The 13,763-nt window shown below is 50.2% G+C and overlaps 1 protein-coding gene across 3 annotated transcripts in view; it reads left to right on the top strand.

The window, feature by feature from the left end:
• Window positions 1-13,763, top strand: part of LOC116938948 (voltage-dependent N-type calcium channel subunit alpha-1B-like) — a 217,121-nt gene that overhangs the window by 39,852 nt on the left and 163,506 nt on the right. For all 3 annotated transcript variants that reach the window (XM_076061005.1, XM_076061006.1, XM_076061007.1), the window contains exon 2: window positions 11,436-11,841. In XM_076061005.1, coding sequence (XP_075917120.1) covers window positions 11,766-11,841 — 76 coding nt within the window. In that variant the 5' untranslated portion in view covers window positions 11,436-11,765. The remainder of the gene's footprint in view (window positions 1-11,435; window positions 11,842-13,763) is intronic.

The raw sequence follows: 13,763 nt of genomic DNA, 5'->3' as shown, positions 1-13,763 counted from the left end.
CGGCTGGTCTATCTGAGAAAGCTGCTGGGCTCTCTGGGGAAGCCGCTAGTCTATCCGAGGAAGCCGCTGCTCTGAGGAAGCCGCTGGTCTATCTGAGGAAGCCGCTGGGCTCTCTGAGGAAGTCACTGGTCTATCTGGGGAAGTCGGCTGGTCTATCTGAGGAAGCCGCTGGTCTATCTGGGGAAGTCGCTGGTCTATCGGAGGAAGCCGCTGCTCTGAGGAAGCCGCTGGTCTATCTGAGGCAGCCGTTGGACTATCTGGGGAAGCCGCTGGTCTATCTGAGGCAGCCGTTGGACTATCTGGGGAAGCCGCTGGTCTATCTGAGGCAGCCGCTGGTCTATCTGAGGAAGTCGCTGGTGTATCTGAGGAAGCCGCTGGTTTATCTGGGGAAGTCGCTGGTCTATCTGAGGAAGCCGTTGGACTATCTGAGGAAGCCGTTGGACTATCTGGGGAAGCCGTTGGACTATCTGAGGCAGCCGTTGGACTATCTACCGCATTTGCACTCTCAGCTAGGGGGCAGCGACCTGCACAGAAGGGAGGTTTTAAAGCGGAGGAAACTAGTGCCTTCACACGTCGGCATTGAAGCATCCTTGGATAATGTATCCAGTCTCCTAGTCAGTGTTGTTTGCAAGGGCAAAGACACAGACAAAGATGCCCCGTATAACCTTAACAGACTGTTGGGGCAAGTTCTGTTAGCAAGTAGCACCTATGAAGGTCGGCACGGCACACGAGGGGGTGGGTGGTCACCACCACTCCTGGCTGCCGTTGTCTCACTAGTGGAGATGTTTGCACATCGCACCGGGTAATCGTCACTGGTGTAAGCGGCCGGAATTGGGAATCGAACTCTGGCCGTCAGGTTCGTAGCAAAGCGCGCAAACCGCCGCGCCACCGCTCCCCCCCCCCCCCACCCCTCATGAAGGGGAGGTGCTCACCTACAGTGCTTCTACCCTTGGTTGTGGAGAGGAGAACGTGGAGTGAGGGGAAAGCTCCGGTTTGCCTCGCGGTTTGCCACGTGGTTTGCCACGCGATTTGCCACTCTTCCACTCATACCTCACGCACTGCGCTCCACGGTACTGGGCCAGGTCATTGTGGCCTTGCGCAGCGTCGTATAATACGACGCTGCGCATTGAGTGCTAAATGGCCCATGAATCCTCACCACTGAAGAGAGATTATAAGGGTGTCATCGTACACACGCATGCCCGCTCTTATTTTTTGTTTCAACGTCAACTAAGCAGGCGACTGAATATTGAGAGCGCGATGTGGTTAGAAGTGAGGAAAGTGCAGAAAGAGTAAAAAAAAAACTGTTAGCAAGTAGGAGGTGGCCGGGTGGCTCAGAAGATGGCCCAAGGAGCTAGCACCGCTGAGCTGCTGCTATGATTTAAACTGGGTCCTATTGGTGGTATCGGCCCATGTCACTCAAGAAAACCCTCGCTTTAATTCAGGTTCTGCAATTTTTTTTGGCCAAAAAATTCCAGCTCTGAGAATTAAAATATCAGTCTGCCATGTGATGGACATTATTCGTGTATCCACATTGGGTGGCAAGGTGTCTCTGCCCTGGCCTGTGTGGACCCAGATGTCACTGGCCAGGATCTAAGAGGTAGCTCTGCGTTATCTGCTTCAGTGGAGCTGTTCTCTCAAACACAAAAGGGACGTGCTGCTCTGTGAGAGATGCGAATGGACCGCTTTGTCTCTTGACGTGACAATGGCGATAACGTTTTGAAAAGAGTAAAAAAAAAGGCCAAGGGAAGAATTGTGGGGAAACAGGAAGCGCGAGTGACTTGAAATAGCGAGGAGGCGAGGGCCACTGAGAGACTCTCGGGGCGCGAGAGCGAAGAGGGCAGACCGCAGGCACGTGAGCTGTACCGTGGTAGTTGCGTGCAATGTCACGTGGATTCACATATAACGCCTTTAGACATTCGTGGAAGGCGCCTGAGAAATAGATGTGAATTATTATTATTATAGCGGCGTATAAACACGACTTCATCTCAAGATGCCGTCCCGAAGCGGTGGCCGTGTTTGTTTTGTACAGAGAGGCAGTCATGAACAGAGAGGAAAATCGGCTTCAGCGTGGACCTGAGCACGGGCATGACCTGTGGCGTGCTGAACTAGTAAAGAATTGGCACGTTTTGTTTACGGGACAAACCTTACTAGTTGGCTCTGTCGGGTGGTAGCGGGTTTAACGACACGTTTATATTTACGCGATCTAACCCAACAAACCTTTATTATGGATGATATTGGTCGCGAAAGCCTCCTGCGTGTTAAACTGATGGGCACGGGCTTGAAAGCACGGAAGCCTGGGGACAGCGAGGAGGATGGGCAACCGCCCACCTAGTGAAGATTGACTTAGAAGCGTCCATAGAAAGCCTCGGTGGGGAGTGCGTGGAGGGGAGTGGAGTGAGATGAGAGGGGAGAGGTAGGAGAGTGCTTGGAGGGGAGTAGAGTGAGATGAGAGGGGAGAGGGAGGAGAGTGTGTGGGGGGGAGCAGAGTGAGGTGAGAGGGGAGAGGCAGGAGAGTGCGTGGAGGGGAGCGGAGTGAGATGAGAGGGAAGAGATAGGAGAGTGCGTGGGGGGGAGCAGAGTGAGATGAGAGGGGACAGAGAGGAGAGTGTGTGGAGGGGAGCAGAGTGAGATGAAAGAGGAGAGGTAAGAGAGTGAGTAGAGGGGAGCGGAGTGAGATGAAAGGGAAGAGGGAGGAGAGTGTGTGGAGGGGAGTGGAGTGAGATGAGAGGGGAGAGGTAGGAGAGTGTGTGGAGGGGAGCGGAGTGAGATGAAAGGGGAGAGGTAGGAGAGTGCGTGGAGGGGAGTGGAGTGAGATGAGAGGGGAGAGGGAGGAGAGTGCATGGAGGTGGAGCGGAGTGAGATGAGAGGGGAGAGGGAGGAGAGTGCGTGGATGGGAGGCCCGCTCCTGCCTACGGTGTGTCGTGAATTTAGTTAGTCCGTTGTTACGACGGTCACCGTATCACGCGCTTTCAGATGCGTTTCTGCGGCCGTCTGGAACACGCTTCCTTCCAGTATTAGGAAGTCACTGAAGCTGTGCACTTTCAAATCTAAATAAAAAACAAATTTCGTTCGAAATGCTTCTTGTGTTTAGTTTGTTGTCCTTCCCCCGCACCTCCGATTAGCACAATTGGCTACGTACGGTGCGACAGAACTTCAACATACACACATACAGTAGTTACGTCCTGAGTAAATCCTGAATTTCTGTCTCCCGCGTGGATTTTTCATAATGCAGCGTCAGATTTGGTGCTAAATCAGCGGGTAATCTTGTTAGTGATCCAGCATAATTCCAGCCTGCCCATGTAGTCCTGAGCAAAGTGTTCATGCCGGCATTATTGTGCTGCAGATTTAATCTTGCAGAGTCCTTACCAAATACAAACAGCAAAGGATGTGGCATTGTCGGCTTTCGCGTAATATTATAAGTTGCACCATATTCCCGGAAGCTTGTGAGGATAACACTCTACCGCCCTAAACCACTTACCCAAAGGTCGTAAGTATTGTGTGTACATTGAACTTTAACACCGTACGTAGCCAACCGTGCTAATCGGAGGTGCGGGAGAATGACAACAAACTTAACACGGAAAACGAATTTCTCAAGAAATTAATTTTCAATTGCATGAATGTGCACTGCGCTACGAACCCGGTGACCCGAGTTCGATTCCCACTCACGGCGAATAACAGTGACGGCGAATATCCGAACCGGTCCTGGGTATGGCGTGTAGTAAACATCAGCCCTGGGGAGACGAAGACAGTTGCACGTGGTGCTGGCCACCCACCCCACTCGCGTGCCATGCCCGGTCTTCACAGGTGCTGCCACTCGCTAACAGCACTTGCCCCAACATTCTGTCAAAGGCTACGGCGGCAGGTGTGGAGGGGCACCTTTGTGGTCTTGTGGCGGCTGATTTGTGTTGTTTTTGGTCAGGAGAGAATTTAGCTGCTGGCTCGGGTTTGGCGGGCACAGCCAATTTGACGGGGACGACTTCCGAGTGTTTTCGATGGAACCCTTCGTCCAGACGTTGTTTTTTTTTCTAATTAAATTGCCCGATGCATGATTTGTGCTGTGCCTGCTGATATTGCAATTTACGATTTAAAAAAAAGTGAAATGCCTGCAGCGAAAATGCAGCCATGAATCAACATTTGTTTTCCTTTTCATCGTTAGGGATCGCACGTTTAAAAAAAAAATGTAGTCATTTTGTGTCACTGCAGTGTTTCCCGGGAAAAACGCTGGTACAGTCATAAGCAATTTATATTACTGCGGTGCAGCCGTTAGCGTATTGAATAGGGCTGAGAGTGTGGCGAGTGAGCGCGCTTGTGAAAAGTTATACGAGCAATATCCATTTGTGGTCACGCCTTGGGCCCACTGAGTGTCCAGTTCTGGCCTCCCAACTTTGCCTCTGAGCAGCACCTGCAGAAGGCTCCCGAGAAACGCGTTGGCAGTGCTGCTTAGTAACGTGGAGGGCCGCGGTGGCTAGATTTTAACTCCCTCGCCTGGTATGCAGGAGGCCGTGCGTTCGATCCCGACAATTTCTGCTGTATATTTGGAGTTTGCGCGTCTCTCTCTCCGTCCCCCCCCCCTCCCCCGTTGTCATGTGGATTTTTCTCCGGGTTCTCCGGGTTTCCCCCCCCCACACACACATTTAGAAACGTGCGTTTCAATTATTTAGATTATTTCGCTGCAATAAATTTCCACATGATAAGAAGCCACTTCGCTGAGCGATCATTTGTGGCCAGGTCGCTTCTGAAAAAGCTCTATGTAGCTCACCGGTCCTTACCTGGTTTAATCAAAAATAGTGTACGCTTAGTTTTGAGTTTCCATAACCTGAGCAGTACTTGCAAAGCATTCAGCTGATTAAACATTTCCCCATTTAGCATCAAGCATATGAACGAATGTAAATGAAACTGTTTTTATAATTCTTGTTTACCAAGGAAAGAAAGCTTTACAGAGTCTCAAGACTCTTTCTCAGGAGGCTCCTGCCAAGGTTTTCGCAGTCGGGTCGTGATGTTGCTGCTGCTGCTGTTGCTGTGAGGTTCCACTTCGAGTAATTTGCCGGTGGATTTTCAACATTGGGATGTTTGGACGATGCCAGTCCCATTGTGCGTTGTTGTTTTATTCTGCGGGAAGATAGCGGCGAACCCGGAAGAGACCTCATGCCGAACAGCGGCACAACAAGGTCGTTTACGTACGGTGCGAAACAAGTTAAACAAGCATACATATAGACTCCACGCAGAAAGTCACCCACGTTGATATATCATCGAACCCGGGTCCCGTCTTAAAACATTTTTCTTTTATTTTACCAGGTACGGCCTCCACTTAGCTACATAGCGCTCGGAAGCGGCCTGGCGATCACAAAGGATAGCTCAACGAAGCGACTCATGACGTGGAAATTTAGAGCAGCCAAGTACTCTAAAACGCATGATGTTGATTTTAAATGTGGAGAGAAAAACCGCAGGGCCCGGAGAAAAATCCACGTGACCACGGGGAGAGCTACAGAATAATGCAGACTCCAAATATACAACAGCAGGCGTCAGGGTCGGGATCGAACCCACGACCTCTTGCATATCAGGCGAGGATAGTTCCTCTCGGAGGTGGCTAGGAGATGTTAACTACCTCACCTTGTATACAGGAGGTCGTGGGTTCGATCCCGACCCTCCTGCTGTATATTTGAAATGTGTGCGTCTCTCTCCCCGTTCTCGCGTGGATATGTCTCCGGGTCCTCCGATTTTTCCCTCCACATTTATGATTACAGCAAAACCTTGGATTGCGAGTAACTTGGTCTGCGAGTGTTTTGCAAGACGAGCAAAATTTTTAAATAAATATTAATTTGATAAACGAGCGAGGTCTTGCAATACGAGTAGTGCACGTGTACGCTTTGTCTGCCGAGCGTCACGTGATCGCAACTGATATACGAGTGCTTTGCATTACAACCACGTTTCCGGAACTAATTATGCTCGCAATCCAAGGTTTTACTGTATAAACAACGCGTGTTGTTGATTATCAACAACACGGCTATATAATTCCACATAAGCCAACTTCGTTGAGCTATCGTTTGCGATAGTCAGGTCTCTTCTGATGAAAACGTGCTCTGTAGCTTAGCGGGGCCTTACCTGGTAAAAAAAAAAAAGTTTAGTTTAAGGATGGGGGGGGGGGCAGTCGAGCCGTTGTGTGGGGGGGCCACCGTGGCAGTGACATTTACCACGAAGGGAGATTAGGGGGGGCAAAGGGACATTTGGTGGTGCCAGGGCCCAGCCCAGGATCCCCCAGAGTGCAGCACTGTGCAAACACCCTCCTGGGGAGGAGTTTCCAAACTCATCGATGCTTCTCTTGAAAACAAACAAATTACAATAATGCTGTACCGGAGAGATGGGATGTCACGATTGTCTATTCACATAGGAGATGTTAACTCCCTCGCCCGGTATGCAGGAGGTCGTGGGTTCGTTTCCGACCATGACGCCTGCTGTATATGTGGAGTTTGCTTCTCTCTCTCTCTCCGTGGTCGCGTGGATTTTTCTCCGGGTTTTCCCTCCACATTTAGAATCAACATGACGCGTTTGAAGTATTTTGCTGCTTGCAATTTCAACGTGATAAGCCACTTCGTTGAGCTATCATTTGCCATAGCCAGGTCGCTTCTGAAAAAGCGCTCAACATAGCTTAGTGGGCATTACCTGGTCATCTATTTTATAGTTTACATTTGAAAGCAGGAGCTGTTTTTGTGTGTTTAGGTAAAATGAGAAAGCGGCTGACAGAGATCGCTCGCGCCGTGTGACAAAGAACTAATCCTCGATGAACAGATCAAATATTTGGTGGTGGTGATGCTGCCTTGGCACGAGCTCAAATAACAACACTAAACACGGTCTTCAACAACACTGTGGCCTTAAAGGGGGAATAATATACCAGTGTATTAAACAGGTGACGTTTGGGACAATGGCCCTTCTTCATAGCGCACACACACACAGAGGCTCGATAATTGGAGACATCGAGTGAAGGATAGCCATTCGCTCAAATTTTTTTTTTAACCTCCGTGTCCTCTCCTCCACCGGTGCCGGCTGTCAAAGTAAACGAGGTGGCGGAAAAACGCGAGTAAAAAATCAAACAACAAGTCTCACCACCCCTTTATAAATGTAATCACACAGGTCTACACGGTTTACGTTTCCCCGTATAGTGTTGCCACGCGAGGCGTAGTTCACCTTCCTTCGTTGAAGTGACGATGGTCGCTCGCGCGCACTGGGACAGCGCGCTGGCTTTGTTAACAGGACAACGATTCCCGCGACGTAACGAATGAGAGGCGACGGTGTTGATTGGCAAGGGGCGTACGTGGAGGAGGGGTCGGGCATGGCTTTGCCCAAAAAGTTTTTTTTTTTGGGGGGGGGGGGTGTTCTTCTTGCCCAAAGAAGGGAATCCTGTAACGGGAATTGTCAGAAGCAATGCAGGGACTCCTCTACTTACGAATGAGTTGGGTGGCAGAGGTCTCTGTCCGTAAGGCAATTTGTTCCTAAGTCCAACTTAACTCCTGTCAATTACAAACACGTTGTACACCGTGTACACTAAACACGGGGAATGGCTTTAAAAAGTGGTATAATCACCTCTAAAATGTAGATGCCACTGCTTCTTCACGTTCTGCAGACGCCACCACCACCATCTATTGTGCGGCGGTTGAACTTACGACTCTCGGTTCGAACAGGCGAATGGACATATGGCCCAGGTTTGTTCGTGTCTCCGAAAGTTCGTAAGTTGACTGTTCGTAAGTAGAGGAGTCACTGTAATGAGAAACAATGTATCAAGGACTCTCTTTAACAGTCACTCACAGGGCGCTGTGCGTGGAAGGGCAGACACATTTTGACATTAACCGAGGGAAAAATAAGTGAGAAAGACGTTTGAAAATAATCAAAGAGAAAAAGACAATTTAAACAGGTGCGTTTATCGTGGAGATTTGAAGATTTGTAATTTCTTGGAAGTCTTGACCTTGAACATCAAGCTCGATCAATGCTCGACCGTAGCTCGATCCATTCTCTCCTTTAATCTACAGTGCAGGGGTAACATCCGCGCCTCACAGCAGTACGATACTGGGTTACATTCCCAACTCTGGCGTGTTTCTGAGTGGAGTTTCTAGGTTACCTTTACTTCAGAGTGTGAGTGTGCATTGACTACACCTAGCCACTTAGTGGAGAACGGTGGTTGTTGTTGTTGAGTGAGTGAGCGAATGTAAGTGTATGGAGTTGGTATGCTTTTCTCTTCTTCAGAGTGCGAATGAGTGTGTGCAGACTGTGTGAGTGAGCGAATGTGAGTGTGTGCAGTTTGTATGTTCTCCCCCTGTTCCCCATGCGTTTGCTCCAGTTTCTCCGTTCCACTCTCATACCTCAAGAATCACACCACACAATGGTGCTGATATTGGCCAAACTTCCCAATGCTGAAAAATCCCACTGTAAATCACTCAATTGGAATTACACACACACAGCAGCAACGTCGCCCCTTCTGTGAGCACTTGCCAGGGACCTCCTGAAAAAGAGTACGGGCAGGAACCCGACTTACGAACGGGTTCCGTTCTTGAGACCCGTTCGTAAGTCGCAACGGTTCGTAAGTTAGGACACAGCAATGTACCGCTGTATTTAAATAACCAATGCCGGTCAGTGTTATGAAATGTGTTACGGTTCAACTAAACAGGGAAGCATTGTTAAACTCATGAGAGGAAATATTGTACATTTGCATGTAATACTATGATAAATACTGGATAGTAAATAAAACATAAAATCAAGTAACATGGAAAGATAAAAAAACAATCATTTTCACTGACCTTGAGTCCTGATGCTGGCTTACTTGTTGAAAGGGGCGCGTAATCGGTGCCCACAATTGCACGAACACACGGGGCATGTGCGTATGCACACACTTGCCTCAACAGTCCGTCATCTTTACAGACTGTTGAGGCAAGTGCTGTTAGCGAGCACCTATGAAGGCCGGCAGAGCACACGAGAGAGTGGGTGGCCAGCAACCACGCCTGGCCGCTTTTGACTCCCCAGTGGTGATATTTAAACAGCGCACCAGGTACTCATTTGAGGCTGAGTCGCCCTAGGGGAGGAGGCCCAGGACCCATTCGGATAATCGTCACCGGTGTTGGCCGTGAGGGGGAATTGAACTCGGGTCGCCGGGTTCGTAGCACAGCGCGCTAACCATTTCACTACTGCTCCCCACACACATGCACGGGATACGCACGCTTAAGCGCACACCACGAGCGCTAAACACGCACTCTCACTTTCATACACGTGCACAAAATACTCACTCCAAGCAGGGTGCTGGGACTCGAAACACCTCGCGGAGGATCACTCTTCGGAACAAAATAGTTACGTGGGTCGGTTCGCAAGTCGGATGTGGGAAAATAAGTGCGGGTGTTCGTAAGTCGGGGACTGTCTGCCTCGAGACTCGGTGAGGCTATGCTGGGTAACAGTCGAACTGATAATAATACAGGAGACTGTATTCTTGAAAACAGTGTGACGCCATGAGGAGGGCCTCTGTTGAACGTGCGTGGCTGTGCTTGTGAGTGACCCTCCACTCTGGCTGTGCTTGTGGGTGACTCTCCACTCTGACTGTGCTTGTGAGTGACCCTCCACTCTGACTGTGCTTGTGAGTCACCCTCCACTCTGACTGTGCTTGTGAGTGACCCTCTGCTCTGACTGTGCTTGTGAGTGACCCTCCACTCTGTGCTTGTGAGTGACCCTCCACTCTGACTGTGATTGTGAGTGACCCTCCGCTCTGACTGTGCTTGTGAGTGACCCTCCACTCTGTACTTGTGAGTGACCCTCCACTCTGACTGTGATTGTGAGTGACCCTCCGCTCTGACTGTGCTTGTGAGTGACCCTCCACTCTGTGCTTGTGAGTCACCCTCCACTCTGACTGTACTTGTGAGTGACCCTCCGCTCTGACTGTGCTTGTGAGTGACCCTCCACACTGACTGTGCTTGTGAGTGACCCTCCACTCTGACTGTGCTTGTGAGTGACCCTCCACTCTGGCTGTGCTTGTGAGTGACCCTCCACTCTGGCTGTGCTTGTGAGTGACCCTCCGCTCTGACTGTGCTTGTGAGTGACCCTCCACTCTGACTGTGCTTGTGATTGACCCTCCACTCTGACTGTGCTTGTGAGTGACCCTCCACTCTGTGCGTGTGAGTGACCCTCCACTCTGACTGTGCCTGTGAGTGACCCTCCACTCTGTGCTTGTGAGTGACCCTCCACTCTGACTGTGCTTGTGAGTGACCCTCCACTCTGGCTGTGCTTGTGAGTGACCCTCCGCTCTGACTGTGCTTGTGAGTGACCCTCCACTCTGACTGTGCTTGTGAGTGACACTCCACTCTGACTGTGATTGTGAGTGACCCTCCACTCTGTGCTTGTGAGTGACCCTCCACTCTGACTGTGCTTGTGAGTGACCCTCCACTCTGACTGTGCCTGTGAGTGACCCTCCACTCTGACTGTGATTGTGAGTGACCCTCCACTCTGTGCTTGTGACTGACCCTCCACTCTGACTGTGCTTGTGAGTGACCCTCCACACTGACTGTGCTTGTGAGTGACCCTCCACACTGACTGTGCCTGTGAGTGACCCTCCACTCTGACTGTGCTTGTGACTGACCCTCCACTCTGACTGTGCTTGTGAGTGACCCTCCACTCTGACTGTGCTTGTGAGTGACCCTCCACTCTGTGCTTGTGAGTGACCCTCCACTCTGACTGTGATTGTGAGTGACCCTCCACACTGACTGTGCTTGTGAGTGACCCTCCACACTGACTGTGCTTGTGAGTGACCCTCCACACTGACTGTGCTTGTGAGTGACCCTCCACACTGACTGTGCTTGTGAGTGACCCTCCACACTGACTGTGCTTGTGAGTGACCCTCCACACTGACTGTGCTTGTGAGTGACCCTCCACTCTGACTGTGCTTGTGAGTGACCCTCCACTCTGACTGTGCTTGTGAGTGACCCTCCACACTGACTGTGCTTGTGAGTGACCCTCCACACTGACTGTGCTTGTGAGTGACCCGCCACACTGACTGTGCTTGTGAGTGACCCTCCACTCTGACTGTGCTTGTGAGTGACCCTCCACACTGACTTTGCTTGTGAGTGACCCTCTACTCTGACTGTGCTTGTGAGTGACCCTCCACACTGACTGTGCTTGTGAGTGACCCTCCACACTGACTGTGCTTGTGAGTGACCCTCCACTCTGACTGTGCTTGTGAGTGACCCTCCACTCTGACTGTGCTTGTGAGTGACCCTCCACACTGACTGTACTTGTGAGTGACCCTCCACACTGACTGTACTTGTGAGTGACCCTCCACACTGACTGTACTTGTGAGTGACCCTCCACTCTGTGCTTGTGAGTGACCCTCCACTCTGACTGTGCTTGTGAGTGACCCTCCGCTCTGACTATGCTTGTGACTGACCCTCAACTCTGACTTTCCGTTTCAGGTGATGGTCGCCAGCACATCACAAGCTGCAAGGACGGCCGCACGTGAAATATTTTAACGAACTTTTTAAAAGAAAATCGGAATATTAATAGCAGTGTAGAATTTTTTTAAATTTAATTCCCTATTTTGTTTCGTAGGTATACGTAAAATCCATCGTCATATAACCACAGCGTAGTTTCCATTTTACCTGTTGGATTATTCTTTTTTATTTAATATTTTTACATCTTCATTTAGTTAAATTTATGATTTGGTGCCAACCGCCGGATGTTTAAATGTTAGGCGAGTCGGGGTAGCCAGGGGTTTACTCGGTACACACCGAGCCAGCCGTGCCATGGCGAAGTTTGGGGACGAGTTCTCCGTGCGAGGGAGCAACGGGCCCCATGGTGGACAGGGAGCTCATGGTGGAGGTAAGTGTGCAGTGAGCACGCACGTGCGTGTGCATGTACGTTTGTATGTTGAACTTCATTTTGCATCGTACGTAGCCAACCGTGCTATTCGGAGGTGCTGGGGAAAGACAACAAACTAAACACAAAGCAGCTCTATAGAAATTCGTTTGTCAATCTAGATGATTATTTAAAAGTGCACAACTCCGGTGGCTACCTACATTCGGAAAGGAAGAGCGTTCCAGATGGCCGCAGAAGCGCGTCTGAAAGCAGTGACCGTCTTGTGCATGTTTGTGCGGAGCGGGAATGGTGGTGTAGTGGTCATTACGCCGCGCGACAGACCTATTCACCCGAGTTCGATTCCCGCTCACGGCCGACACCAGTGCCGATTATCTGAATCTATCATGGGCCTCCCCCAAGGTTGACTCAGCCTCAAATGAGTACCCGGTGCAGTGTGTAAGAATATCACCTCGAGGGAGACAAAGGCGGCCGGGCGTGGTGCTAGCCACACACCCCCTCGTGCACTGTGTCGGCCTTGATAGGTGCTCGCGAACAGCAATTGCCCCAAAAGTCTGTGAAGGCTACACGGGGGATCTTTGTCTGTGGATTCGTTTCTGTGGGGCGGTAGCACAGTGGCTGTTCTGCCAACTTTTATTCCCGCTCATGGTCAACATCATTGACTAATATTTGAAACGGTCTTGAGCCTCCACTAGGGCGACTCAGACTTAAAGTAGTACCTGGTGCGGTGGGTAAACAAAGGTGGCCAGGCGTGGTGCTGGCCATCCACCCCCTCGTGTGCTGTGCCAGCCTTCATAGCTGCACGCTGACAGCACTTGCCCAAACAGCCAGGTGACATGGGGGGGGGAGGGGGGAGATATTTGTCTCTGGAGGTGATGCTGTGGTTGTGAGTGTGAAGGTTTAGAGTTGAGTGTATGAGCCACGTGTGTCCCCGGCCGTGTGTGTCAAGAGAGCCGCTGGTGTGATCCCGCATGCGTGGGTGTGTTACGTGTGCGAGTAATACGCCTCGGGGAATACAAAACGTCACGTGAAATGTGGAACGCGAGTTAAAAAGCGCGAACATAATTTCGCCGTTTCACATTAAACACGTTCATCGTGAGCAGTGCCGAATTATTCTCGTCGCAAAAGTAGCTAGCTACATATGCAGCTGCGGGCCCCGCACTTTCAAGGGCCCCGCGCTAAATGCTTTCAAACTATCAATTCCGGTTCACTGATTCTGCACTTGCTCTATTACTATAGTACTATACCACCTTCAACTAATATGAACGACTTGGTGCTTAAGGTTAGCGATTTATGGTATTATCTGGCTGTATAGCAAATGAAAAAATACAATTACTTTACTATGCAAGTTAAACATTTATGTGTTTTAATATTTGCGTGTGTTTTTTTTATTTAGGGCCTCTTCATAACATATGCTACAGGCCCCGCGCTAGCTTAATTCGGCACTGACCGTGAGGTCGTGAATACGGCGGGTCGAGATTTTGACCGAACATCCAAACAATCATGGATGAGGAGCAGTGTCACCGGGAAGACGCTTCTCCAACCGTAGCCATCCCATCTCCGGACGATTTGGCCTTTCCACTCTTGCCCATCTACCTTCGCGGCAGTTGCCCGAGTGCCAACCGCTCAGGAGGCCTCCCTCATGTTCTTGGCTCAGTTGATCATTTCACAGGTCTGTAGTTGTCCATGCCCATGCAGCCCAAATGGAGAAACTGGAGAAGTTAGAGGAATGAAACTATAAACAGTATTTTTTTATTTTTACCACCGAGCTACATAGCTCTTTTTTTCAGAAGCAACTTGGCCATCACAAATGGATAGCCCAAGCAATTGGCTTATCATGTGAAAACGTATAGCAGCCAAATACTTCTAAACGCATGATGATGATGATTGTAAATGCGGAAGGGAAAACCGGAGGACCCCGTGGAATA

This window comes from Petromyzon marinus, chromosome 5 (assembly GCF_048934315.1).
Source record: "Petromyzon marinus isolate PM22_M1 ecotype Great Lakes invasive population chromosome 5, UKy_Petmar_22M1.pri1.0, whole genome shotgun sequence".
In the NCBI taxonomy this organism is placed as follows: domain Eukaryota; kingdom Metazoa; phylum Chordata; class Hyperoartia; order Petromyzontiformes; family Petromyzontidae; genus Petromyzon; species Petromyzon marinus.
This window is presented reverse-complemented; position numbering and strand designations above follow the sequence as displayed.